Consider the following 26,491-nt stretch of genomic DNA (forward strand, 5'->3'; position numbering starts at 1 on the left):
CTGCTACCCTACCTATGGAGCAGGAAGTATGAATGAAAGGTCTTTCCCTTTGTTTTTTTGCTTTGCTGGAATGTAGGAGAGAGAATGCAAGTTTTTCACTTGTGATCTTTTGTACTTTATAACTGAATAATAGTGGTTCTTCCTTATAACATGGTTTAGCTTCATACATATATTGATGGTGCATTTTTGCTGAGAGTTTGGTGCAACGGTAAAGGTTGTTCCATTGGGTCACGGGCCCGAGATTGGAAACAGTTTCTCTGCAAAAGCAGGGTTAAGGCTGTATACATTATGACCCTCCCCAGATCCCGCAGTGGTGGGAGCCTTGTGCACTGGATACGCCCTTTACTTTAGATGAGGGCTTGATTGATCAATCACCATCCAAAATCCATATATATATATATATATATATATTTTGTCTCTGTAAGAAAGAAAGAGAGAGAGAGAGAGAGAATTGTACTAAAACCAGGCTGAACTAGCCGATTCAAAACACGCAACAGGATCCTCGGTTATTTCCAGCAATGTCCGGTCCAGCTTCTAAACTATGGCTGGGCATAAAGGAGAATATCATCTGGTCCCAATTTGATAATTATGTTAAGGTTTTGGTCTCGGTTTTGTTATTGGTTTGAGGAAATAGGTTCATAAACATTTTTTAAACGGTTGTTAGTGGTTGCTGAACATTTTTTCCTGTTTTAAAGCACTTAATTGATTTTATATTTGCATATCTATACTTAAAACAAGTTATATTGGAAGTTTATCTTCGTATACCAGAGTAAAAGAATTCCTCGCACCTTCATCCAATTCCTAAAGCTAATTCCTCCATTGGTCTTACTTATATTTGATTGTTTTGAATAAGAGATTTTGGAGAGTATTAAGGGAAGCTTTGTCCCTGACAAAGATTTTAGGATCAAGTTTCCCTCCATCCACGGTAAATGGGATCTCATTCACTGAGGAGCGGGAGAAGGTGAGAATAGGTATCCAGAGGGTATTTTGGAACATATTAAAACCCTAGGAGGGGATTGGTGAACCCTAGGATGGTGGGTGAACCATCTTTAATTTATCGGAGGAGGAAAACCTTGTCCAAGATATTATGTTTCATTTCTGAATTCTTCAAGAATCCGGCCAGTCTTAGCTTGTTGACCACTGGTATTGGATTGATTAGAACTCCAGTCAATTCTCATTGCTGGATATCCTCATCAAGCCACACAAATGTTCCCACTTTAGGATACCTGCTATCAAATGGAACTCAATTGAGCAATTTTAGACGCCAATATTACAGTGGCCAGAAATAAGATTTCACAACTTGGAATGGGAACATTTCAAAGGATAACAAACAAGAGAAAATGAGAGAATTTTAAATCAAAGTAAAACCATAACGTTCATATAAACATTGAATGAAATATCGATTCTTTTCCTGTAATCCTAATCTTGTACTTAAAATGAATACTAATCCCTTGAATGAATCCAATCCTCTCCTGTTTGCAAACAACACAAACAAGGACTATGCTCACCATTAACTCTAAGAAAACTTGGCATGAGAGAAAATTGTAAGTGAAAAAAAAATGATAGTTTTGAAAAGGAGGGTAGAGTAAACAGATAATTTAGGAAATAATCTAATCCTCCCAATGCCAAAGTCACTGTATCAAAAGCTTCTACAAACCTAGTCGACTTCCATATCAGAATAGCTTCATTCAGAATCTTCTGGAATTTTAAGACATGGATTAGTGGTCATGAATATGTGCCTTACTATACAGAATCGTAAGAAATGTGAGCCTATTTGCCATAGAATAAGGTGGTGGAGCTTAAAAGGAGATAGATTGAAATCATTTACTAATGAAGTGGTCAAACAAATAAACTGGGATTTTGAGGAAGACACTAATACAATGTAGAATGACATGAGTACCTGTATTAAAAAGGTTGTTAAAGATGTCCTAGGCCAATCGAAAAGAAAACATCATGCTTCTAGAGAGACTTGGTTGTGGGATGATGAGGTTCATGCACCAATTAAGATCAAGAAAGCTAATTTTAATACATTACAAAGAACTAAGGATGTAGAAGATCTGCTAAGGTATAAATTTGCTAAAAATGAATCTAAGAAGATTGTGAAAAATGCAAGGGCGAAGAAATATGAAGATCTTTATAACAATTTGAGCACAAGGGAAGGGGAGTAAACTATCTATAAGATAACTAAAGTGAGGAAAAGAAAGAGTAGAGAACATTAAAAAGAGATGGGAAGGTTATTTCTGCAACCTTCTAAATGAAGATTCTTCGTGTAATACTATTTTGGAAGACTGCATTATCCATCAAGAAACCACATGTCGTAGATATATACAAGAAATTAGGGTGCCTGAAGTAAAAGAAATTTTAAGGAGGATGAAGTAGGCAAGGCACAAGGGCCAAATAAAGTCCCAATAGAAGTGTGGAAGAGCTTAGGAATCTGTGATTTATCTTGGCTAACCAGGTTTTTTAATAAGATTATGAGCACAATGAAAATGTCAAATGGATGTGTAAATCGAAGATGGGCTTTGGGCCCAATTGGACAGCCCACAAGGGGCAGACCATAGGCCCAGGACGATGGAGAGAGGGGGGGCGGTCACTTAAGTGACCGACCCTTTCTCCCCTTCTTATTCTTAGACTCCCAGAGGGAATCGGATTAGAGGGGGCACCCAAGGTGTTGACCTATATAGATTAATGTTTGGCCCAAACCCTAAAATAGATTCATGAAGATCGGATTCTCTCCTTCTCTTTCAAGTTTTGCGTTTTTCCTATTTGGGTTTTCATCCTAGCTGCCTAGGGTTTTGTGGTGTAGATTTCTGAAGTGGAGAAGCCTGTGGAGATTGCGGAGTACTAGTAACTATAAGCTGGTATTGATCTCCCCTTCCGCTGCGATTCTGTGCACATTCAGGTATGATCTAAACCCTAATCTATATGTCTATGGAATGCATGATCTAACATGGATGAGAAGCATCGTGGTTCTGATTATAAAAATAATGGTAATATTCAAAGTTGCAATAACTATAAAGAAATAAAACTAATTAGTCATACTATGAAATTACGGGGAGAGGGTTATTGAAACCCACCTGAGACATGCAAGAAACTACTATTACGGAAACAAATTTGGTTTTATGTCAGGAAGATTTACGACAGAAGCTATTACTTACTTTTGAGACTCATGGAAAGATTTAGAGATTTCCACAAAGATCTTCATATGGTCTTTATTGATCTAAAAAAAGTTTATGACAGAGTCCCTAGAGAGTTAATCTGACAAGTACTAGAAAAGAGAAGTGTTTCAAGTAAATTTGTGGACATAAATAAAAATATGTATAATGGTGCAATGACAAGTGTAACAACTGTGTAGGACCAAAATAGTGAATTTCCAATCATAATTGGATTGTATCAAGGACCAGCTTTAAGCTCTTATTAATTTGTTTGAGCTTATCATGGATGATTTAACCACAGACATTCGAGATGAGGTTCCTTGTTGTGTGCTTTTTTTTATTATGTATATTATTTTGTTGGATGAGACAAAAGTAGAGATTTAACACAAGTTGGAGTTATGGAGATCAATATTGGAATCAAAAGGTTTTAAGATAAATATAACGAAGGCAGAGCATTATATGGTATGTAACTTTGGTCACACTGGGATGAATAATGATGTGGTGAAAATTGATGAGAGGGAGATTCCGTAAAGTGATTGTTTTAGGATGAAATGGAGAGGTGTGTATGAAATGTTGTGTGATCGGCGTACTCCTTTAAAACTTAAAGGGAAATTTTATAGGATAGTCATATAATCGACTATGATGTATGATGTGGAATGTTGGGTAGTTAATTAAGAAACAACATATAGATAAATTCACTATAACAGAGATGAAGATGTTGAGATGGATTAATGACAAAACTGGGAAGAATAAAGTAAAAAATGATCAAATTAGAGCTACAAATTTGATGGACATGTTATCTAATCCTCTTTATCTAACATCAAAATTTAGAACAATCTGATATTCTCTTGGTTTATCTAATCATCTTTATCATCTTTATCTTCATCAAATTTGATTTTTTTTATCAATCCACGGTTATAGGATTGGCTATAAATCGGTATCGATCTCCACCAATACTGATACGGATCAACCGAATCCAGCTGATACTAATACCAATACCGATTCCTCAAACCATGTTGATGAGTCATATAATATGTCACCAAGTTTGACAGATGATCTATGAAGAGGCTCAGAACAAAAACCTTCCACTATAGTACAACCCATTCTCAAAAGCATTCACATACTACATTTGGATATTCCCCATGGAAACGAAGCCTGGAATCCTCATTCATACGCATGAATTGACCCAAAATTTCACAACTCGCAATAAATTTATAGAGAGAGAGACGCGTTGTCAAATTCTAAAAGTGGGTTCTTTGTGTAGAATTTGGACCGGAACTGATATTCTGCTTGACCTGTGCAGAACCAAGAACAGAGGATTAACAGAAGGTTTTTGAGATTAATCTTCACTTATTACTTTTCATTACTTTTCATTACTTTCAGACTACATTTTTTTATACAGAGAGGAACCAACTCCTCCTCAGAGGTCAGAGACAGTTAACCACTAAACAGAATGTAACTAATTGTGCAACTATCACTTAACATCACTAACAGAGCTTCTAGAACTTCTACAAGTGGACCTAGTTAATTACAAGAAACTTATTCCTTTACATGACCCAATCACCAACCTCTCCATTTCGTCCTCCGATTCAAAGTCTAGCAAGTAGAAACTTAGAATAGACCAAGAAAGGTAAGAATTAAAAAAGTCATGGAGAACCAAGAAAAAAACCATAGGAGGACCTAGAAAATTAAGAGCTGAAAACCAACCAACGCGTGATTATCGAGTACTATGTGACCCCTCACCCACGTCTTAAAACCTTCTTTGAACTATAAATACTGCCACTCTCACCTCATATTCACATAAGTTATCTAAAACATCAAGTGCTTTCACTGATTTGAAATTTAGAAGAAGCTAAGTGATCATAACAATGGCGGATGAGGTAGTTCTTTTGAGTTTCTGGCTCAGCCCTTTTGGAATGAGGATCAAAATCGCATTGGCAGAGAAAGGAATCAAGTATGAGTACAAGGAAGAGAACCTGCAAGACAAGAGTCCTCTGCTTCTGAAGATGAACCCTGTTCATAAGAAGATTCCTGTTTTGGTTCATAATGGAAAACCCATCTGTGAATCCCTCGTTATTGTTCAATACATTGATGAGGTTTGGAAGGAGACATCTTCTTTGCTGCCCTCTGATCCTTACCTCCGAGCTCAAGCCAGGTTTTGGGCTGATTTCATCGACAAGAAGGTTACATCTCTCTCTCTCTTTCTCTCTCTCTCTCTCAAAATAGTTTGTATTTCCCAATTCAGATCCTCTACGATGCGTTGCCTGCAGTGGCCTGAGCAGCGCACAAACAGGGCATGCTGTAATGACCGCCTTACCCCTGCTTACCCCTGCCCAAGTGGGGGTAAGGCAGTCATTGCAGCGCGCCTTATGTTTACGTTGCTCAGGCCGCTACGGGCAGCCATAGACAATCTGGATCCTTGTATTTCCTGTCTTTAGAGCAATCCTAAGGTAATGGTTTCCAGGTCTGCACAACTAGTTGTGCCACCAAGTATAAGTGATGTGGCACTTTTAACTGTTGTATAGGAAATTATTCATTGGTCTATGTCAAATATTGGCTTCAAATGAGATTAGACACTGTTGTGTGTGTCTCTAATTCTTGTACCTGTTTCAAAGATTGCCCCGCTTCAACAATTTTGGTGGCGACTTGAAAGGGATTTTTTGTGAGGTCTGGATGGGTGTCCCATTTTGAAGGAGTATTTATATTTTTTAATCGTTTTGTTGTGTAAGCAAGTGATAGTAGTGATATTTAGGGATTTTCAAGTTAGGATTTTCCCGGGAAGGGAGAGTTTTTGCCGCAAATTTTAGTGATATTTAGGGATTTTCAAGTTAGGATTTTCCCGGGAAGGGAGAGTTTTTGCCGCAAATTTTAGTGTTGTTGAGAAATCTCCAGTACACTTTCCTTCCATTACATAGTGAAATATCTTCACCCGTAGATGTAGCACATCATATTGATTTGTGAATCACATTAAATCTCAGTCATCTGTGCTCTGCTTTGTTTTCTTCATGTTTCTGGGTGTTTGCTTTAGCATACACAATCCCATATGTCCATGCACCCTCTTGGGAATCTTAAATTTTTCCATGCTATATTTTCCACTACCATGTGGTAGCATGCCCTCCTATGTATGTCTATGCACTCTCTCTCCACACCGAAATAAGTGACTAATGCTCTCTTTGATTTCAGTGACCAAATTGGTTTATTTGTAAGACAAAGATGACAAATCTATTAATTGATTGAAATAATTGGTCTCGCTTACAGGTATTCGAGTGTGGCAGGAAGACATGCATGTCAAAAGGAGAAGAGAATGAGGCAGCAAAGAAGGAGCTGATAGAGTCCTTGAAAGTGTTGGAAGGAGAGCTTGGAGAGAAGCCTTACTTTGGGGGAGAGAAGTTTGGTTTTGTGGATTTGAGTCTCATTCCTTTCTACACTTGGTTTTACTCCTATGAAATATTTGGGAAGTTCAGCATGGAAGCTGAGTGTCCAAAGCTTACTGCTTGGGCTGAGAGGTGCTTGGAGAAGGAGAGTGTGTCCAACTCCCTTGCTGACCAACAAAAAGTCTACCACTTCTTTGGGCAGATGAGGAAGATGTATGGGATTGATCAGTAGAGTTCAAGAAAGAGGAGAATTAATGGGTGAATAAAAATAAATAAAGTCTGCTACTCTATGGAGCAGGAAATATGAACAAAGGGTCTTTCCCTTTGTTTTTTGTTTTGCTGGAATGTAGGATCCTTTGTACTTTATAGCTGAATAATAGTGATACTTCCTGTTAACATGTTTTAGCTTCATACATATATTGTTGGTGCACTAAGTTGAGATCTTGATTGATCAATCACCGCCATCCAATATCCATATTGAGAGAGAGAGAGTGACACTACAAGAAAAGGGTCATTTACGATAGTTTTTTTACGATGAAAATGTTTTCTTCTCTAATGGAAATACACTTCCATGGTTAAAAGTCATATTTTTAATGACAGTATTACATTACCTTAGTAAAAACCATCTAACGCGACGAACTTTAATTTTCGTTGTAAATACATTCTGTATTATGATGGAAATAAAATACCATGGTTTAAAGTCTTATCTTTCACGACGGTATTTTATTACCCTAGTTAATGAGATCTTAAATAACGGAAATTAATATCTCATCATTAAAAGTCACTTTATTACAATGGTATTATTTATTTATTCCCGTGATAGGTTTAATTTCCACCCTAAAAACCTTTCATTCTTTTGCCCTTTTAATTTTTGTTTCCTGCATAGCTGTTTTTTCATTTTCCGCGAGCAAACCCTTCTATCTTCTGATTTTACCTCTTTTTCGTTTCATTCTCTCTCACTCTAGCCCTAAGAATTCTACTCTCATCTCTCATTGCTGTCTCTTGCCCTCGCCCTCAATCTCTCATTGATCTCCCTCGCCCTTGCCCTCAATCTACCTCCAGTCTCTCTCTCTCTATAAGGTGAAGCTCTGAAGAGCTTGGACAAAGCTACCATTCTGTTAATCAGGTTTATTTTTCTAACTACATTTTTCATTTACCCCAAAACTTTCCTATCTTACCCAAAAAAACTAACACTACCTCTCTTTCCTATCTTCTTGAACAATCGAGTGAACTACAAGAACAAGCATGATGACAGAGCCACATGGATTCAAACTGGAATGGACAGTGGCCTTTCGAACTCCTTCTTTTAGTATCAACAAGAATATGGGTGTTGTTGGATCCTCTAGCTGGGCGAGTAAAATTGCAGCTTTTGAAAACGTATTTTGTCAGTTCAAACTCCCAAAAGCTCTATCCAGTCAAATTCGAATATTACCCTTCCCAAAGCCTTTTATTGATCCATGTATAAATAGGATTGTTTGAACCTAGATCCATGAAATGGCATGCTTTAACCTCTTGATTCGAATTTGCAAAATATCTCCGTCTCCTCTTCTATTACCGCCATCCTTTTCATGACAAGAAAGAATATAGTTGAAATCGGGCAAAGCCAGTTGTCATGTCTATCAAATCCAACTTAAATAATAGCATCCTAGATCCTATGACGGAGCGAATGTTTCGAGTCCCCATAAACACAAGACATAAAAAAATGGTAGGAGTAAACATAGATGAGACATTTGTATCAATCAAACGAGATTCAGTAGAAAGTAATTCAACTTGAAAATAGGGTTAATAAAGAAATAGCCAGTCATCTGTAATTGCTTCAAGAGATGTTATGATTTTAATCCTATTACACCGAATCTCCATTAAATATATAATATCAAGACGTGTTAACTTGGACAGATTTAGAAGAGAGTGGACTATCAAGGAACTCTGATAGAACCGTATAACATAATGGCACAAGAGATATGGAATTGAGTTGAATAGGTTACTTTCCATTGATATGGAGGTATCAATATATACAAGAGATTACATGGGTCAATCACCCAAAAATAACTCCAAAGATCATATTATAGATAAGAGAGAATCAATTATCTCAATTATCCTAGTCACTAGATTAGTATAAAATCAATTATCCTAATCACTAGATTAGTATGAAAACTCATATGGTAATACTCCCCCTCAAGTTGGAGCGTGTAGGTCACAAACACCCAACTTGGAAATAAGACCTTTGAACTGTTCCCTGCCAAGGGATTTTGTAAAAAGATTTGCAATTTGGTCTAAGCTTGGGATCTTGGCCGGTCTGAGGAACCCTTGTTGGAGTTTATCACGAACAACATGGCAATTAATCTCGATATGCTTCGTGCGTTCATGAAACACGGGATTCGAGGCTATGTGGATGACGGCCTGATTGTCACAGTACAATGGAATCGACAATTTAAAATCAATGCCCAAATCATGCAAAAGATAGGACATCCAGATGAGTTCATATGTTGCAACTGCCATGGCCCTATATTCGGCCTCTGCAGAAGAGCAAGAAACAATGGTTTGTTTGTTGGTCTTCCAAAAAATTGGGCCCGAACCAAGAAATATGCAGCAACTCGTCATTGATCGGCGGGTTATAGGGCAAGTCGCCCAATCCAAATCACAATACCCACTAACATTGAGCGAGGCATTTGCTAAGAAAAAAATTCCTTGCCCTAGGGTGGTTTTTAAAAATCGGAGTAGTCTGTGTGCTGCATCCAAATGTGGCTGGCGAGGAGCGTGTATAAACTGACTTTGAATATTCACTGTGTGTGTAATATTTGGGCGTGTCACCGTGAGATATATTAATCGCCCAACAAACCGGCAATAAGATGCAGGGTCGGACAATAGGTCACCATCGGAATCAGTGAGATGCAAATTAAGCTCCATGGGAGTGTCGGCTGGCCTTGTTCCAGTAAAGCCACTATCTTGAAGGATATCCAGGGCATACTTCCTCTGTGAAAGATAATGCCTTTGGCTGCTCTAGCGACCTCAATGCCCAAAAAAACTTTTAAAGGGCCAAGGTCCTTGATATGAAAGTTAGTGAACAGAAAATTTTTACTCTGTCAATCAAAGTGGTATTGGTGCCAGTGATGATGATATCGTCCACATAGAGCACAATGTAGCCACTCTCATTGTGACGGCTCAATGTAAATAACGAATTATCTGCCTTGGATTGTGAAAATCCGAATTTAAGGAGTGCCATGGAAAACTTGGAGAACCATTGTCGAAATGCCTATTTTAAGCCATATAGGGATTTCTGAAGCTTGCAGACAAGCGGCTCCCCCTTGCGACGATAATCGGAGGGAGGTGTCATGTAGACATCCTCATTAAGATCCCCATGCAAGAACGCATTGTGGACGTCCATTTGATGTAAAATCCAGCCTTTCACAGCCGCTAAGGCAATGAGGGTGCGAACCGTCACAAGTTTTGCAACAGGGGCAAAAGTATCAGTGTAGTCAATTCCTTCCACTTGATTGTAGCCTTTAGCCACGAGGCGAGCTTTGTAGCATTCGATTGAACCATCAGAATGCCGTTTGATCTTGAATACCCATTTTGACCCAATGGATTTTTTGCCAAGTGGTAAGGGTACTAGGGACCATGTTTGATTCTCAGAGAGAGCCACAATTTCTGCCTTCATTGCGTCACGCCATTGTGGGCATTTCATTGCCTCGGTAAACGTAGCAGGTTCAGTTATGCTAACCAAAGAGGAAGGAAAAGCAACATGTTTGGGAGAAAAATGGTGATATTGTAAATAAGAATGCATTGGATGAGAAGTACCTTGGGCCGGTGCCGAAGATGGTAATTGCGAATGCATAAACGAACATTGATAATCGGTGAGATGGCAGGGTTTTGTTCTAGTGTGCTATGGTCTGATATTGGAGGGTACAACCGAAGGAATCAGAGGTACTAATGGAGCATGGGTGGTGGGTAGAGGTGCAGCCATTGGGTGGGTTGATGGGATATCACCAGACGGTGGTAGAGGTGGAGGTGATGGTGGTTGTGGGTTGGTGGAGGCAACGGGAGGTGAGGCATTAAGCTCGTTATCAATTGGAGCTAAGGCCTCATCCTCCTCAGTATCTATGGGTAATAATGGGCGCACGGGTTGGTCTGTGAAATCTGAAACATTATGAAAGGGAAAGATTTTTTCATGGAATATAACACCACGTGAAAATAAAATTTTCCCTGATTGGAGATCGTAAATGCGATATTCCTTTTGCCCAACTGGATAACCAATGAAAACTCCTGGGGTGGCACGTTTGTCAAATTTATGTTCAGGAGAAGTGTTTCTAGCAAAGCATAGACACCCAAAAACCCTGAGATGTGAAAAAAGAGGTTGTTTACCAAAAAGCAACTCATATGGAGTCTTCCCATGTAAGACAAAAGTGGGTAAACGGTTTATCAAATATGTGGATGTTAGGACACAGTCTCCCCAAAATTTGGTTGGTAAGTTGGCTTGGAAGCGCAAAGCACGAGCCACATTGAGAAGATGGTGGTGCTTACGCTCTACCACTCCATTTTGCTGGGGTGTGGCAACACAACTGTATTGGTGGATGACCCCCAATGATTGTAAATGCTGAAAGGTTGGATGGTTTAAAAATTCTATCACTTGATCAGACCGAATAATTTTAATGTGAGAGCCAAATTGTGTTGCAACCATGCAAAAAATGATTGAACCAATAGGGGAATTTCAGCCTTGATTTGCATAACATAAACCCAGGTTGTCCTAGAGAAATCATCCATAATTGTTAAAAAATAACGTGCCCCAGATAAAGTTGGAGTTCTATATGGTCCCCAAACATCAAGATGTATCATGTCAAAGCAAGATTTAGTGGAAATTGAACTACTTGGAAATGGTAAACGGTTTTGTTTTGCCAAAGGGCAAACAGTACAAGAACAATCTTTATGAAAAATAATTGTAGAGTCTAAAAGTTTTAAAGAAGGTAAAACTGAAGAACCCGGATGACCTAGGCGACAGTGCCAAAGGTCAAAGATGGAATGATCGGCAGCAGCAGCTGAAGGACTGTGAATGTCCAAAAAATAAAGATCTCCATGTCGTTTACCCTTCGCAAAAATCGTCTTCGAATGTGGGTCCTGAAATGAATAAAAATATTGAGAAATAAGTACTTCACAATTAGAGGTGAATTTAGGAATTGAAAGCAAATTGTAATTGAAAGTAGGAACATATAGGACATTCTCAAGTATTAAAGAGGATGATAAATGGACAGTACCAATCTTAGCAACCGGAGTTTGTGTGCCATTAGGCAAGGTGATGGGTAATGAAGTAGGAGGAATCGAAATATGAGAAAAAAGTTTCAAATTGAAGCAAATGTGATCTGTTGCCCCGGAATCAATGATCCACAAGATGGTACCAAAAGAAGAATTAAGACAAAGCTTACCTACAACATTTTCGAGGTGATGAGAATTACCAACAAGGAGTAATGCTAGAAGCTATTGAATATGATCAGTAGATAATGTGGCCCCGAGGTCGAAATAGGTGACACTGGAGAGACAGCTGCAGCCAAGTTTGAAGGCATAGTAGAGGTAGAACTTCGTTGGGCAGCATTGTTGCGATTGTTGTTTGTACCCTTAGAGTAATTCTTTGGGTTCTTGTTGTCCGGAAAGCCATGCTTCTTGAAACACCTTGCTTCGAAATGGCCATCCTTACCACAAAAATCGCAGTGGTAAAATGGTTTGGGACACTAATTGTGCATTTTGGAATGTTCAAGGGCCATGGCAGCATGATCAATAGGTGGTGTGGGCAAAGATTTAAGTATCGGTATCGGGTATCATATCGGTCGGGCGATTTTAAGAGACGTATCGTATTATATCGTATCGTATCGAAGATACGTATCGACCGGTGCAGAAACGCATGAAAATGATCAAAATACACATAAAAATATACTTTTGGACAATAAAAACAATATAAACAAGCAATTTGTGTCATATAACATGCATATATACTAAGAATTGTGAATAATCAATAACTAGACAAGTGCGGCACATTGAAATTGAAATTGTTATAAAAGATTAAAAGATGAAATTTCTTACATGTAGAGTCACTCTATTGCCATGAAGAATGTCGGGGTGGATCAAAGTCATGTCTGTAAGGGTCTTCAACAATAGGAGCGACTAGGATGATGTTGTGTACTGACCGAACATACACATTAGCATTTGTTTTAAATTTTAGAAGAAAATAAAAAAAAATCTTTTTAAAGAAGCAATTTTCGGTTTTGGGTAAAAAATGCAAAGAAACATGGATTTTGAACTCAGATCTTTGTAAATGCATACAAAGAATGCAATACTAAGTTAGTTTAACATATTCCCTTTGAATCATAGCAAAAAAAAATACCAAAAATCAAAGATTTAAACAAAAGAATCAAGTTTTTTTCAAAAAACCTATCTTTCCCTTCAAGAACACCTTTCGATTTCGAATGTGGGTTGTTAGATGCAACAAATGATGAGTTTTCACCTCCTTTAGGATTGTTTTTGGCAAAGGAATCAAAGCCCTCAACAAATCTTTGGCAAAAACCAAGTTTAAAGATGTTTTTTGATGGGTTTCTCAAAGCTGGAACTATTTTTTTTCCGCTGGCCTGCTCCTGCTCGAGTTTTCTGTTCTGAGAAGACTTGGGCCCATGTGGTTTTTAAGTTGCCGATACTTATTGAGACGTCTCGGTATGTATCGATATGTATCGATACGTATCGATACATACCGACACGTTTCGATACGTATCGTTATTTCAAAAATAATAAAATAATGGTTTAAATCATGTCTCGTCTGTATCGATACGTATTAACCGTATCGTATCATATCGATATGTATCGGTCGATACATACCGATACATTCGAGACATTTACATTTTTGAAAAAAAAAGATACGTCTCGATATGTCTCGTCGTGGCCACGACCGATACCGAGACGTATCGGCCAAGACGATACGATACGCTCTGATACTTAAATCCTTGGGTGTGGGTAATGAGTGGATCAATCTTTGGCGTTCTTCTTGCAATAGTAGGGAATAAGCCTTGGCAACTGATGGTAACGGATCCATTAATAGGATTCGGCTGCGGACAGCAGAGTATGAATCATGAAGGCCTTGTAGAAAATCCATTAATAAATCGGAGTCATAATACCCTTGAATGGTGGTAGCAGAACCACAAGTGCAGGTCAGCAAAGCGCGATAAGAAGAAAACTCATCGCATAAACCCTTTAATTTGGTATAGTATGCAGAGATCAAATCAAGACCTTGATGTAAATTGGAGATGGAACGACGGATTTCAAATATCCATGGAGCATTTTTTTGGGAAAAATGGGTGTGTAAGTCGAGCCAAGCATCCCTGGCAGAGTCGATCCAAAGTATGCTGTGAGTGATGGTGGGAATGATGGAATGGACAATCCAAGAGCGCACCATGCTATTGCAGCGAATCCAATGGGGCAGATCGGATGAAGTAGAAACTGGTTTTGGCAAAAAACCGTCAAGAAACTGGAGCTTATTGCCTCAAGAGCCATGATCATGGCACGATGCCATGTGGGAAAATTATCCCCATTGAGAACTGGTGTAACAAGAGGCATGCCTGGCTGATCAGATGCGTGTAGAAAATATGGGGAGTGAGGAGCTATGGTCGTGGAGAGGGAAGAAGCTTCAGCTTCATGGGAAGTTGCAGCATCGTTAGGCATGATGGGAAAATTCAAAAAAAATACCCAAAATCTTAGTAGGCTGATACCATGTTAGAACCATATAACATAATGGCACAAGAGATAAGGAATTGAGTTGAATAGGTTACTTTCCATTGACATGGAGGTATCAATATATACAAGAGATTACATGGGTCAATCACCCAAAAATAACTCCTAAGATCATGTTATAGATAAGAGAGAATCAATTATCTCAATTATCCTAGTCACTAGATTAGTATGAAAACTCGTATGGTAATAAACTCTCCCCACCAACCACTGGGATCTTCGATAAAAAATGGTCCATAGAATCCGAGTTAAGAGATGATGACATGATAGAGTTATCCTTGGAATTTCGGGCTCACTTGGGATTTCGATTGGGAGGGATCATTGACCTATGCATCTTTGGAGAGGAGTCTTAGTAGTGGCATGAAATGTAGGTTGAGTGGGATTATAGTCCATGAATCCGTGAGGGGGTTCATCAAGGGATGACCTGTGCCCTAATTAACTTCAAGCATAGTGTGCTCGACAAGTGATTGGGTATGTGGCCGATTTAGAGTAGATGAATTAAGTGGGAGGAAAGGGGGTGGGGTTGTCCATTAAGGGATAGATTTGATAAATGTGGCAATAAGGAGAGGAAAAGGTTAATGATATTGTTTGTGCTGGTATGGGAACATAAGGAATGCAAGGGTCGGTGTGTGGGGGGCTGATTTGGTGGAATTATGAATAAGAAAGGTTGTGGAAGCTCTGGTAATGGAAAAGACTGCATTGATGGGTTATGAGATTGATATAAACCGTTAATTGTGGGATCAATAGAGGAGGTGAACTAGCCATTAAGAGATTAGGAGAGTAAGGAGACATTGTTGGTAACGACATTAGAGGATCATGGTAGTTGAGAAATTATATTTTGAGTTTTTTGGAGCATGTTGGGAAGATCAAAGTCTCAGGATCTTAATCCTAACGAGTTTTGATCGTGACAAGCTGATTGTGCCAATTATGTTAAGAAGTGTCATAAATGTTAAAGTTTTGCTAATTTGATACATAAATACCCAACAAATTAAAATTATACAATGAGTTCTCCTTGATCATTTGCAACTTGGGGGCATAGACGTCATGGGTCAAGTTGTCCCCAAATTTTCTAATGCCTACAGATATATTTAGTTTTATAGACTATTTCACTAAATGGTGGAAGCTCAATCTACAAAGGTATCTAAATTCATTAATGAAAATATTATTTTTTGATATAATGTGATGCATATTTTGAGGATAGAATATCTATTTTATAATATACAAAATATTTAGTAAAACTAATTTGACCGGGTGGACCGAGGTGCCTAACAATTTCCTTAGTCTACAACTTAATATGTACTCATTCTTTGGTTGACTTGTGTTCCCATTGGAGTCATGTTTAGATTCATATTTATGGATCATAGACCATAATCTAGAATTCTAGATGGCAACTCCTAATCGTCTTCCTTCTCTTAAGAGAGTGATGATCATTTTCTAAGCAAGGAACATCGTTATTCTTATAGATACAAATTACACGACACAAGAACAAAAAATGAAAAAAAAAAAAAAGGGGCAGCCAAGGTCAATCAGGACCAATCTATCCTAGCCCGGCCCGACATCGGGCTTTTAGGGTAGGTCTTTGGCTGAGATATCCCAGCCTGAAATCATATCAGGCAGGGCCTATGCTGAACTAAGGAGACCCATGGTTGTGCTTGGGTTTTGAAAAATGGCCTAGCTTCCACAATTGTACCCTTAGATGTAGGTTATATATGATCAAGGCTCTTAAAAAGATCATGATCTCATGGAGCTTAATCTTGCGTGTTTCACCGGAAAAAAGCCAAAACCAACTCCAAATTCAATTAAGTTTTACAAACACATTCTAATAGGGGCATAGGTTGGTTTGTTGGATTAATTGCACTTGATATTGTAAGTACCGTGGTCCTCGGGATGAGGATTCCTCAGCCTTATGGCCACAAGGATTGGCTTCGATGAATAATGGTGTATCGTTCTGATATATCATCATGGGGATTGGGATCATGCTTTATAAAGAAATGGAGTCACCACCTAGGGTTAGGGCCTAGGACCCAATGGATGTAGCCCCATCCGGGGTTAGCGGAAAGGGCTACGTGATTCCATATGGTCTGGTCAGAGATTCAGGGTAAGTAGTCAGGTTACGAAGGTGGGAAGGTGTTAGGCATCCACCTCGTCCGAATAAACCGGTCTTTCTACTAGATGCTGGTTTTTGAATATTCTCCCTTAATAATATATCCTATACTAACATGTAAGGCTAAATTATGATGCACTAATCATGACAAAGAAAGAAAAATCATTTACTATGTATACTAAAATGAGTTACTTTAATTGTCTACATTATGCCAAAAATAATAAGAAGGAAAGATACAGATACCTGTCAAGAAATACACGAAATAAATGAAAGCGCACCGAGTGCAAAATATGTGATGTCCCACGGTTTAGGTGGAGACGGACGATCGGCTTGTCTTTTTCTTGTCGGACAGAGTCAGGACTATATGAGATGGATTTCGCTACTCAAACTTCGGACAGAGTAACAGCTATACAAGGGATTCTTGTTATCTGTATGCAGACAGAGAAATGATTGCAAAAGGGGTTTTTATGTTATCCGTACACTGACGGGATAACCAATTCAAAGAGCAGAGTCGCTCTAAATTCGGATGGGTAATCGACGGATCTACCCCACCGAAACGACTTTACTCACTCACACACGGTAGAGAGATGGAGGAAAAGGGGGGAAAAGGAGCAGAAAAGGGATCGAAATCGCCTGTAGAGGGTCCCCTGGCCCAAAAATTCTTGAAAAATAAGGGAGGGGGACCCTCCTATTTATAGGGGAGCTAGATAAGTCCTCCACGTTTTGGGGGAGGGTGAGCAGTACCTCCTTCAGCGTTTAGTAAAAGGGTTTGATAAGCCATTTTAGGGATGTTTAGGGTGATTTGGTTCAAATGTAGGAACAAGAGTCCTTCTTGAGAGAGATACCGATGTCTGTCCGTGTCCTGTTGTCTTCATCGTCGAGGGGTGACAAAATTCAATGTCTATAGTTTGCCCCTCTTTGGCCGAGGCCTATGCCAACAGCCGAAGGGTAAAGACAAAAGACCAACTAATTTTATCACCAAAAGTATATACTACTAACGCTTTGCTCAAAGGCGGCAGAGTTGCCAAAACAGGTGGTTAATCATGATGAAATCCTTCGATAAACCTCAAAAGAAAATTTTGGGAAAAACCAAATTTGAGTGTAATATGGTACCACTCAACCAGAGTTGCCAAACAGGCGGTTAACCACGATGAAATCTTTTGATAAACAGATTGATCTTGAGAGAGGACTCGATTGATCTTGGTTGGGAGCAAGAGGACTCGATTGATCTTGATTGGGAGCAAGAGGACTCGATTGATCTTGATTGAGAGTGAGAGGACTCGATTGATCTTGGTTGGGAGCAAGAGGACTCGATTGATCTTGATTGAGAGTAAGAGGACTAGATTGGTCTTGATTGAGAGCAAGAGGACTCGACTGATCTTGGTTGGGAGCAAGAGGACTAGACTGAGCTTGGTTAGGAGCAAGAGGACTCGACTAATCTCGTTTGGGAGCAAGAGTACTCGACTGATCTTGGTTGGGAGCAAGAGGACTCGACTGATCTCGTTTGGGAGCAAGAGTACTCGACTGATCTTGGTTGGGAGCAAGAGGACTCGACTGATCTTGGTGCTAACATCTTGAACAAGAGTTAGTATGGTTCACGATAGATGATTGGAGTTTATGTATGAGGACTTTTCCTCAACATTTAGGGTTTTTCCCCTTTTCAGGGCCTTTCTTGAAAATATTTTTCTTTGTTCTACAGGGTAAGACCCTCCTGATGCCGAAGAAGTATTGTGGTGAAGAGAAGGTGCTCGCATGGTATAGACATCATTCTGTTGATAATGGCGCATGGAAAGCCACTCTTCAGTCAATCTAAGACAATGGTATGATGTACTTATAGCCGATCTGGCTGACCTGTGGAACGACACACTCCAGTCGTTCCGAGGGAAAGATATGGTTTCAGTGAGGGACGGGTCTCATCTGAAATGCTTACAGACCATACATGAGTCCGGTAGTGGCCAGATAAAATAATGATTTGGATGATAAATTGTCCATGGGTTTAGACTAAAAAGGATCGATTTGTACATGAGTACAATGGAGCCCGAAAGATTCATGGGATGATCGAACTACACGCGAGTATAGTGAGGATCAAAAAGTTCAATGATTAACTTGTACACGAGTAAAAAGAGGATTAGGATGATGGGTCAATCTGTACACGAGTACAACAGATACCGAAGATTCACGGAATGATTGAACTATACAAGAGTATAGCGAGGATTAAAAATGTTAATGACTAACTTGTACACGAGTACAAGAAAAATCATATGATGGATCAATCTTGTACACAAGTACAAAGAGGATCAAGATGATGGGTCAATCTGTACATGAATACAATGGAGACCGAAAGATTCATTGGGTGATCGAACTACACGCGAGTATAGAGAGGATCAGAAAGTTCAATGATTAATTTGTACACGAGTACAAGGAGGACTAGATGATAGGCCAATTGGAAACCGAAAGATTCATAGGGTCATCGAACTACACACGAGTATAGTTAATCAACAGACCGAAGATTCATGGTATGATTGAATTATACATGCAAGTAGAGTGAAGGTCAGAAAGTTCAACAATTAACTTGTACGCGAGTACGAGAAGGATCAAATGATGGATCAGTCTGTACACAAGTACAACAGAGATCGAAAGGTTAATGTGATGATCAAACTATACATGAATATAGCAAGGATTAGAAAGGTCACAGAGTGATCAAACTATACGAGAGTATAGTGGGATCGAAAAAATCAATGAATGATCAAGCTATACACAAGCATAGCAGGGTTCAATAGGATCAAAGGTTTAATCAATTTGTACATGAGTACAGCTGGGACCAGAAGATTCAAATGGTAATCGAACTATACACGAGTATAACAGGGATCAAAAGGATCAAATTGCACGAGAGTGCGAAACCATACGTGAATCTGGTATAACCAAAAGATCAAACTAACAGTGATCTAAAAAACCAAATGCACATGAGTGTAGAAGTGGTTAAGGACTTGGTCAAACTGTACATGGGGCCAAATCATTGGAGATCGAGTTGTACATGAATTCAACAGTGATCTAAAAGTCCAACTGCACGTGAGTGCAGGAAGTACGAGGGTCCGATGGAACTAAATGATCAGAGCCCAGACTGTATACGAATTCTGTCATGATTAGTTGAGTTGGTTGCACGCGAGCGCAACGAAAATAAGAATTCAGATGGTATATGATCAAAGCATTGGTCAGGAAAATGCAATCCTATACATGTGCAGTATCCATGATGACAATGGAAAGGAAGTCTACCATTAAAACTCAGGTAGTTACATTATGATCCAAAATGCAACAAAAAAACAATCTTATGCAAGCAATTTTTCATATTTTTATATATATTTTTTTATTTTTAGTATGCAAAGGGAATCACAGTCCTAATGCAAATTATGTCATGCAAAAAGGAAAACATAACCATATGCAAATAATCAATTCTATGCAAATGTTTATGACACAAATACAACCAAGTGAAAAGTAATCACATACAACCATAGACACTTACCAGATATTCTCCATTTTTGTGTTGCACAACACTTGTCCTTCACAAAAGCTTAGTGCACAATTATACGTTACCAAAAAAAAACTTTGGCAGAGAAATCTGAGATTCACTCAAACCTTTTTTTTTCTTTTTCTTTTTTTTTTAAGAAACAATTTTATTTATGAGAGAAATTTTTTTTTGAAAACTTATGGTTATTCACATTCTAACCTAGTAATGCACAATTCCACATAGACATATTATTCTCATCCCGTTACACATGTAGACTCGTCAAACATCGCTTGTCCAACATCGAACGGGTGTGGGGTGAATTTTTGACAAAGTGAGTCAAAGGGATAAATTGAGAGAATGTGTATGAAAAAGATGGGTGGATAGGTCATTCTTCCCTCCCTTCATGGAGAGTCATGGCAGTTTATCCCAGACAGTATCATCCTTCTCTGTGTGTACGGTCATTTTATCTTTTAGACTGAGACTCTTCATGATTGGGAGTCGATCCTCATGGACAACATACCCCTTTAATTTCACATGCTCTTTCCTGGTGGATTGCCCCAAAAAAAAATCTTTTTCCTTATGTTCCTTTGTCCTTCTTATCTTGGATAGGGATTGCTCCAGTGACAAGCTGATTTTTCTGGTCATCTTACTGGTTGAGAGGGTGAGTACAATGTTGCTGGCATTTAATCCCTTAATCATCTCTTCATAAGCCATAAATCTTCATGATCTTAGTAGACGTGCTTCTTTTTCTTTACACCATCGGATCGCATCAAAGAGATAGGGATACCAGTGGGAAAGGGGCAAAGTATAAATACGATGGATATGATGCAAGTGAGCAAAAGTGAAAAGTTACATGGATGAATGGAAAACTATACATGTGGGAGGACCGAACTTGATTATTACTTCATCAAGTTGCCTACGTACCCCAAATAGGGATCAGGTCGAACGTAGTTCAGGACAAAGATGTCTTAATGTCAAAGCCTTGATGATTAAGTTCCATCATAGCCGGGTGAGCTTGAAGCTGTGGACGAGAGTCCCATCACCATTTGGCCCGGGAGGGCTTTACTAGGTTGTAATGGGGCTTAGGACTGGGTTCCAAAGGATGGTAAAGGCTCAAATGTGCCCCTAGGGTCTAACCATGACTCGACACTTCTGCTCCCAAAACTTTACCAAGATTCTAGTAACTGAACTTGTTGGAGAATTTCTTCTTTTTAATAATGTAATCAAGAAGTTTGGCAGTCCCTCTCGTGTCTCAATTGAAGACTTTGGTAATTTTATTCCTGATAAATTTTGACAATATTGTCTCCGAAAGAAAAGTGGCTATTTTTTTCCCCATGGTTTAAGTGCTCCCAATTATCTGTTATGTCTTGAGCCAATGCATCCTCTCTTCTCTCTTTCTTTTAGCTATATATATATATATATATATATATTTTTTTTTTAACTCTTTTTTTTTTTTTTTTTTTTTTTTTTTAGGTTGGCCCAATTTTGGTTGTGGAGACGGAGCTACCTTCTTTTTTTTTTTTGAATCCTTCGGAGGCGTATTGCCCTTGTGACATCTTACTTCACCGAGAGACCTCTTCCGATTAGACCCTAGAAGCTAATGGGACATTTTGATGAACAAAAGGATATATGGATAATGAGGTGTAGATGGACCAAAGTGAGTTTTTTTTTTTTTTTTTTAAAAGGGAAAGGCTAAGGCACAACTAGGGGACTAGCGAATTTTATTATCTCAAGGTTTATTTGAGATGACTAGCGGCCAAAGGGGGCCTCCCTTAACAGGCTTTATGAGATGAAATCTCCATCTAGGCTTCCGGTTCGTTGGAAGGGGATCAGATGTATGGAAAGCTCCAGATCTTTGACCACCAAGACTTTGACATTGGAAAAATGGGTAGTAGGTTTTTTTTTTTTTTTTTTTTTAATTATCAGTCATGAAATCATCATAAGCTATTATTTGGATGAAAGAGAAAAGAAAGAGAGTAGATGGACGAGAAAACATATTCATTGACGGCTAATGGAAAATACACGATGGATGAGTTTACAGCAGGACATTTGACTGAATGAAAAGACCTAAAGACTTAAGGGATGTAGATCCGATGATGTTTTCAGTGCGATCTTGTCTACACAAGAGTGAAGTACTGTCACTGGTTTGTCACGAGACTATGCAATTTGTACTATAAAAAAGATGCCCTTCTAACCAGAGCCGGGTGCGGGAACTATTTTCAGTCAACAAGACTAATGCTCGTCAAGTTAATGGCCGTAGTTTAACGCCTTTGAGCGATAGTGATGCCCTCAATCAGTGTTTGCCCCGGTTCCATCGGAGGAATACAGAGAACTTTCTTCGGTGATTCTACCACTTTGCAGGCTGATAATGTAAAAGAAGTATTCCCTTTAAAAATTGGTGGTAGCATCAAAAGGATTTTCCCATAAACTTGGAGGAATTTGCTCCTTAGGGACTCTGTTAACCTCACACAAATGATTCCTTATCTTCTCCCAATCATCCTTTCTGTATCCTCTATTAAAGAAATCCATCAAATTGAATGATGTACCAAAATGAAAGGTGCAGTGAGGTCGACGCATGATCAGATTCGCATTTGGTTCTTCTCGCGACTCCTGTATCCAATAAGGGTTATAGAGGGTATAGAGGACATTCCATTTTACACAACTGAATATTTGCTCGAGCCATTGAGTCTGTGTCTGAAATCGAAGAAGGAATTTCATTGTGTTTGACCGAGGAGGAACAAATTCTGGATGCAATTCGTCCTGGCTCATATAGGTCAATAATTCTGGAACACAAAAGCTAAATGCTACCACGTACCTTTCACAAAGGTACAAAAGGAAACAAAGGGCTTCAATAGACAACTGGTAGAGGTCTCTTATCCCGAAGATATTAAAGAAATGATAATCTGGATGGAAGTCCTCGGAGGTCGTCATTCCCACAGTTGAGGAAAGTAATTTCATGAAATAAATCCATGCAATCTTCACTCCTTGATTGTAAGACCTGATGCATGATCTGTTCTTAGAGATGGAAAGGTAAAAAGTCAATCCGAGATTGCAATCCTGCCAAAACCTCTTTTTCCTTGATCTCTTCATGGCCTTCAAACCCATTCAGCTTGGTCATATCAGTTGTTGAAAGAGAGGATTCATGAACATCCTGGGCGAACATCATTGATAGAGACTTTTGACTTATCACTACCTCTTCTAAAGGAACCGGCAAAGCTTAGATCAAGGAGGTGGGATCAAACCCTTTTAAATCTTCTTTGAGGGCATGGATTGTCTGATTAACAGACTATTGTTTTGCCCCTGGCTCAAATTTTCCTACTTCCAGTAGGTCTTGGATAGCGTGCCCGAGTACAATGCATTCATTAGTGGGATGCCCCTCTTGGGTGTGATAGTCATAGTATTGATCTGGGTCATACCAAGCTGGTGGAGGATCCCTGACCGGTCGCGGAGGAACTGTGCCCAAAAGTCCTTGTTTCTTCAATTCAGCATATGCAAGAGACCTAGCCACACCCAAATCGGTGAACTCATATTGTCTTGAATTTGTCATATTCGCCTCTGAATTTTGGCTCTGATATTGCATTGTGTGGCTATACTGGCCATGTGCCTTTCTGAATAATTTGTCTTCAATACGCTTCCCTACGGCCATTAGCTCTTCAGAAGTCTTGAGGTGTTGGTAGTAAAGGCAATTGTGATATTCTCCATACAGATTCTCCAGGATCATCTCCACCTGTTTTGCTTCTGTCGGGCAATTCCACATCTTTACGGCCTTCTCTTTAAACCTCATAATGAAATTGTAGAACCCTTCAGTAGGGCCTTGCCTTAGTGTCTCCAACTCTCTCTGTGTGACATCCACTTCACTGTTGTATGAGTACTGCTTTGTAAAGGCTCTCACCACCGTTGACCAAGTCTGAGTCTGTGCCTGATCTAACTGTGTCAACCATTGCAAAGCAGGTCCAGCAAGCGAGTACAGAAAAGTCTGCCCCATTTGATTTCCCGTGAGGCCCCAAGATTTAGCCACTGTAGTAAAGATTTTGAGGTGAGCTTTAGGATCACCTGAACCATCAAATTTATCCAATTTCCATTTGAAGTCTTCGGGTATCTTTCCTTCAAGGAAGAACACCAAGTTATCTTCAGGTTCCTCGTGAACCGTGTCCTTGATAGCAATTTCAAGCTTTTCAACTTTCTCCCTCATCATACACTCCCTTTCAGTCTCGGGATACTCCTGAGTTACATTGATCACGGCATCTTCTTCCTCCATCATAATCCTGGTGGGTACCCTAGGCACTGTCAGGACTACTCTATGAGTCATAGGCTGAGCATGCTCCGGCTCCCTGAAAGTAGGTATTGTGTCGCCTTGGGACATGTCTTGTACTGTTTGCAAGATTTACACCATAAGTTGCTTCATCTCTGCCACCTCAGCTTGTAATTGGTCCATTTGTCGACCTAACCGTACTTCAGGTGGATCACTGCCTAACGAATCCATGGTGATTCTATCCGGGAAAAGCCTGATCGAACTCTGCCTCACGATGTTGGGTGGAGAAGGGGAAGTCCTGAACACCTCTGGATTGGATCGGACCAATTTGGATTAGCCTATTGTCATAACGGGCTCACGCGGGTAATGGGAAGTCTTTTGATGTGAATTGTGCTTTACATAAGTCAGATAGAATTATTTCAGGTCACATGGAATTTACTTGAGTATGTAAAATATATTTTTTTTGTATTTTATTTTATTTTTATCATTTTTTTGTATTTTATCATTTTTTTTTGGTATTTTATTTGGCTCAAGTAATCGAAGTTATCATCGGAGCTTTTGATATTGTAGAAGTTCTCTCAGACCATACTTCAAATGCCATCATCGCCCAAACATTTCTTAAAAAAAAAAAATAAACAACCAAAGAAGAAAGTCGAGTTTTAGGTTCCTGATGATTATACCTTGAATCAATACGAGGTGCCCCATTTTTTAGGGACATGTAGGAATCCATCATACGGGAGTGGACTCCCATCTTTTTTCGAGGCACTATCACGGGACTATGGAATTCCTTACTTTGGGCGGCATCTCGTATTGAGGCCAGATTAATCATCAAGCGACCTTAAACTCGGTCTTTCTTACAGCTAACAAGGGTTAGTTTGTGTCGCACCCTAATCATATATGGTCTATTTTCCTACATGATGCATGTAAGGGGTAGGCTTAATAGGACAGAAAAAGGTCACCCTTAACAGAACCGATATACCTATCGCTCATGGCTACGAATTGCGGGTACGTGATTCTTTTAATATACCTAGAGAGTAGGTTACTCAATCTCAGAGTAATCATGCAAGTGCCTTTTTTGAATGGTTAAAGCATCCCACAGTACATTAGTGAATACCCTTGCTGGTGATTCTAAACTCGTACAGTAAATATCAAAGGCTGTAGCTTCACTGCGAATTACCCATGACTACTCATGGGGTCCAACGACTAACTACGGGGATAAGAGTGTTCCCATGCAGTGCATGTGTGCACAAAAGTGGTACAGGAAGCGGCTATCATCCGATCTCAGAGTACTTAGTATGACGTACCTCACCTCCCCGGGGGAAGAGGTACAACAAGGAGTACCCTCGTTGTTTGATTTCACTTCGAGCACTATGCAAGATGCAGTAAAACAAACCAAAGGGTTAGCCAAATATGTTATCATACAAACAATGCATAAGGGAGAATATTCTTGCATTTAACGAGAGCATCTAGTGTTGAAAGCTTAACATGCCCCCAGTGGAGTTGCCACTATAAGTATCGTGGTCCTCGGGACAAGGATTCCTCAACCTTATGGCGACAAAGATTGGTTTCGATGAATAATGGTGTATCGTCCCGATATATCATCGTGGGGATTGGGATCATGCTTTATAAAGAAAGGGAATCGCCACCTAGGGTTAGAGCCTAGGATCCAATGGGTGTAGCCCCATCCGGGGTTAGCGGAAAGGGCTAAAACAAGTTACTTTAATTGTCTGATACTTATCAAGAAATACACGAAATAAACGAAAGCGCACCGAGTGCGAAATATGTGATGTCCCACGGCTCAGGTGGAGACGGACGATCGGCTTGTCTCTCTCTTGTCGAACAGAGTAAGGATTATATGAGATGGGTTTCGCTACTCAAACTTCGAATAGAGTAACAGCTACATAAGGGATTCTTGTTATCTGTATGCAGACAGAATAACGATTGCAAAAGGGGTTTTTATGTTTTCCGTACACTGATGGGATAACCAATTCAAAGAGCAGAATTGCCCTAAATTCGGATGGGTAATCGATGGATCTATCCCACCGAAACGACTTTACTCACTCACACACGGTAGAGAGAGGGAGGAAAAGGGGAAAAAAGGAGCAGAAAAGGGATAGAAATCGCCTGTGGAGGGTCCCCTGGCCCGAAAAACCTTGAAAAATAAGGGAGGGGGACCCTCCTATTTATAGGGGAGGGGGGACCCTCAGCCCTGGCCAGATAAGTCCTCCACGGCGCCATAGAGATGTCTAGTGGGACCGCCGTGGTGGAGGAGGGTGAGCAGTACCTCCTTCAGCGTTTAGTAAAAGGGTCCGATAAGCCATTTTAGGGATGTTTAGGGTG

The 26,491-nt window shown here is 39.5% G+C and overlaps 1 protein-coding gene across 1 annotated transcript; it reads left to right on the plus strand.

The window, feature by feature from the left end:
• The first annotated feature begins 4,936 nt into the window (after window positions 1-4,936).
• On the plus strand, window positions 4,937-6,764 carry LOC122664499 (probable glutathione S-transferase parC). Its single transcript, XM_043860342.1, has 2 exons — window positions 4,937-5,338; window positions 6,414-6,764. The coding sequence occupies exons 1-2, from the start codon at window positions 5,024-5,026 to the stop codon at window positions 6,759-6,761; spliced, it is 663 nt and encodes a 220-aa protein (XP_043716277.1). The 5' UTR covers window positions 4,937-5,023; the 3' UTR covers window positions 6,762-6,764.
• The last annotated feature ends 19,727 nt before the right edge of the window (window positions 6,765-26,491 follow it).

Source organism: Telopea speciosissima, chromosome 6, assembly GCF_018873765.1.
Source record: "Telopea speciosissima isolate NSW1024214 ecotype Mountain lineage chromosome 6, Tspe_v1, whole genome shotgun sequence".
Taxonomy (NCBI): domain Eukaryota; kingdom Viridiplantae; phylum Streptophyta; class Magnoliopsida; order Proteales; family Proteaceae; genus Telopea; species Telopea speciosissima.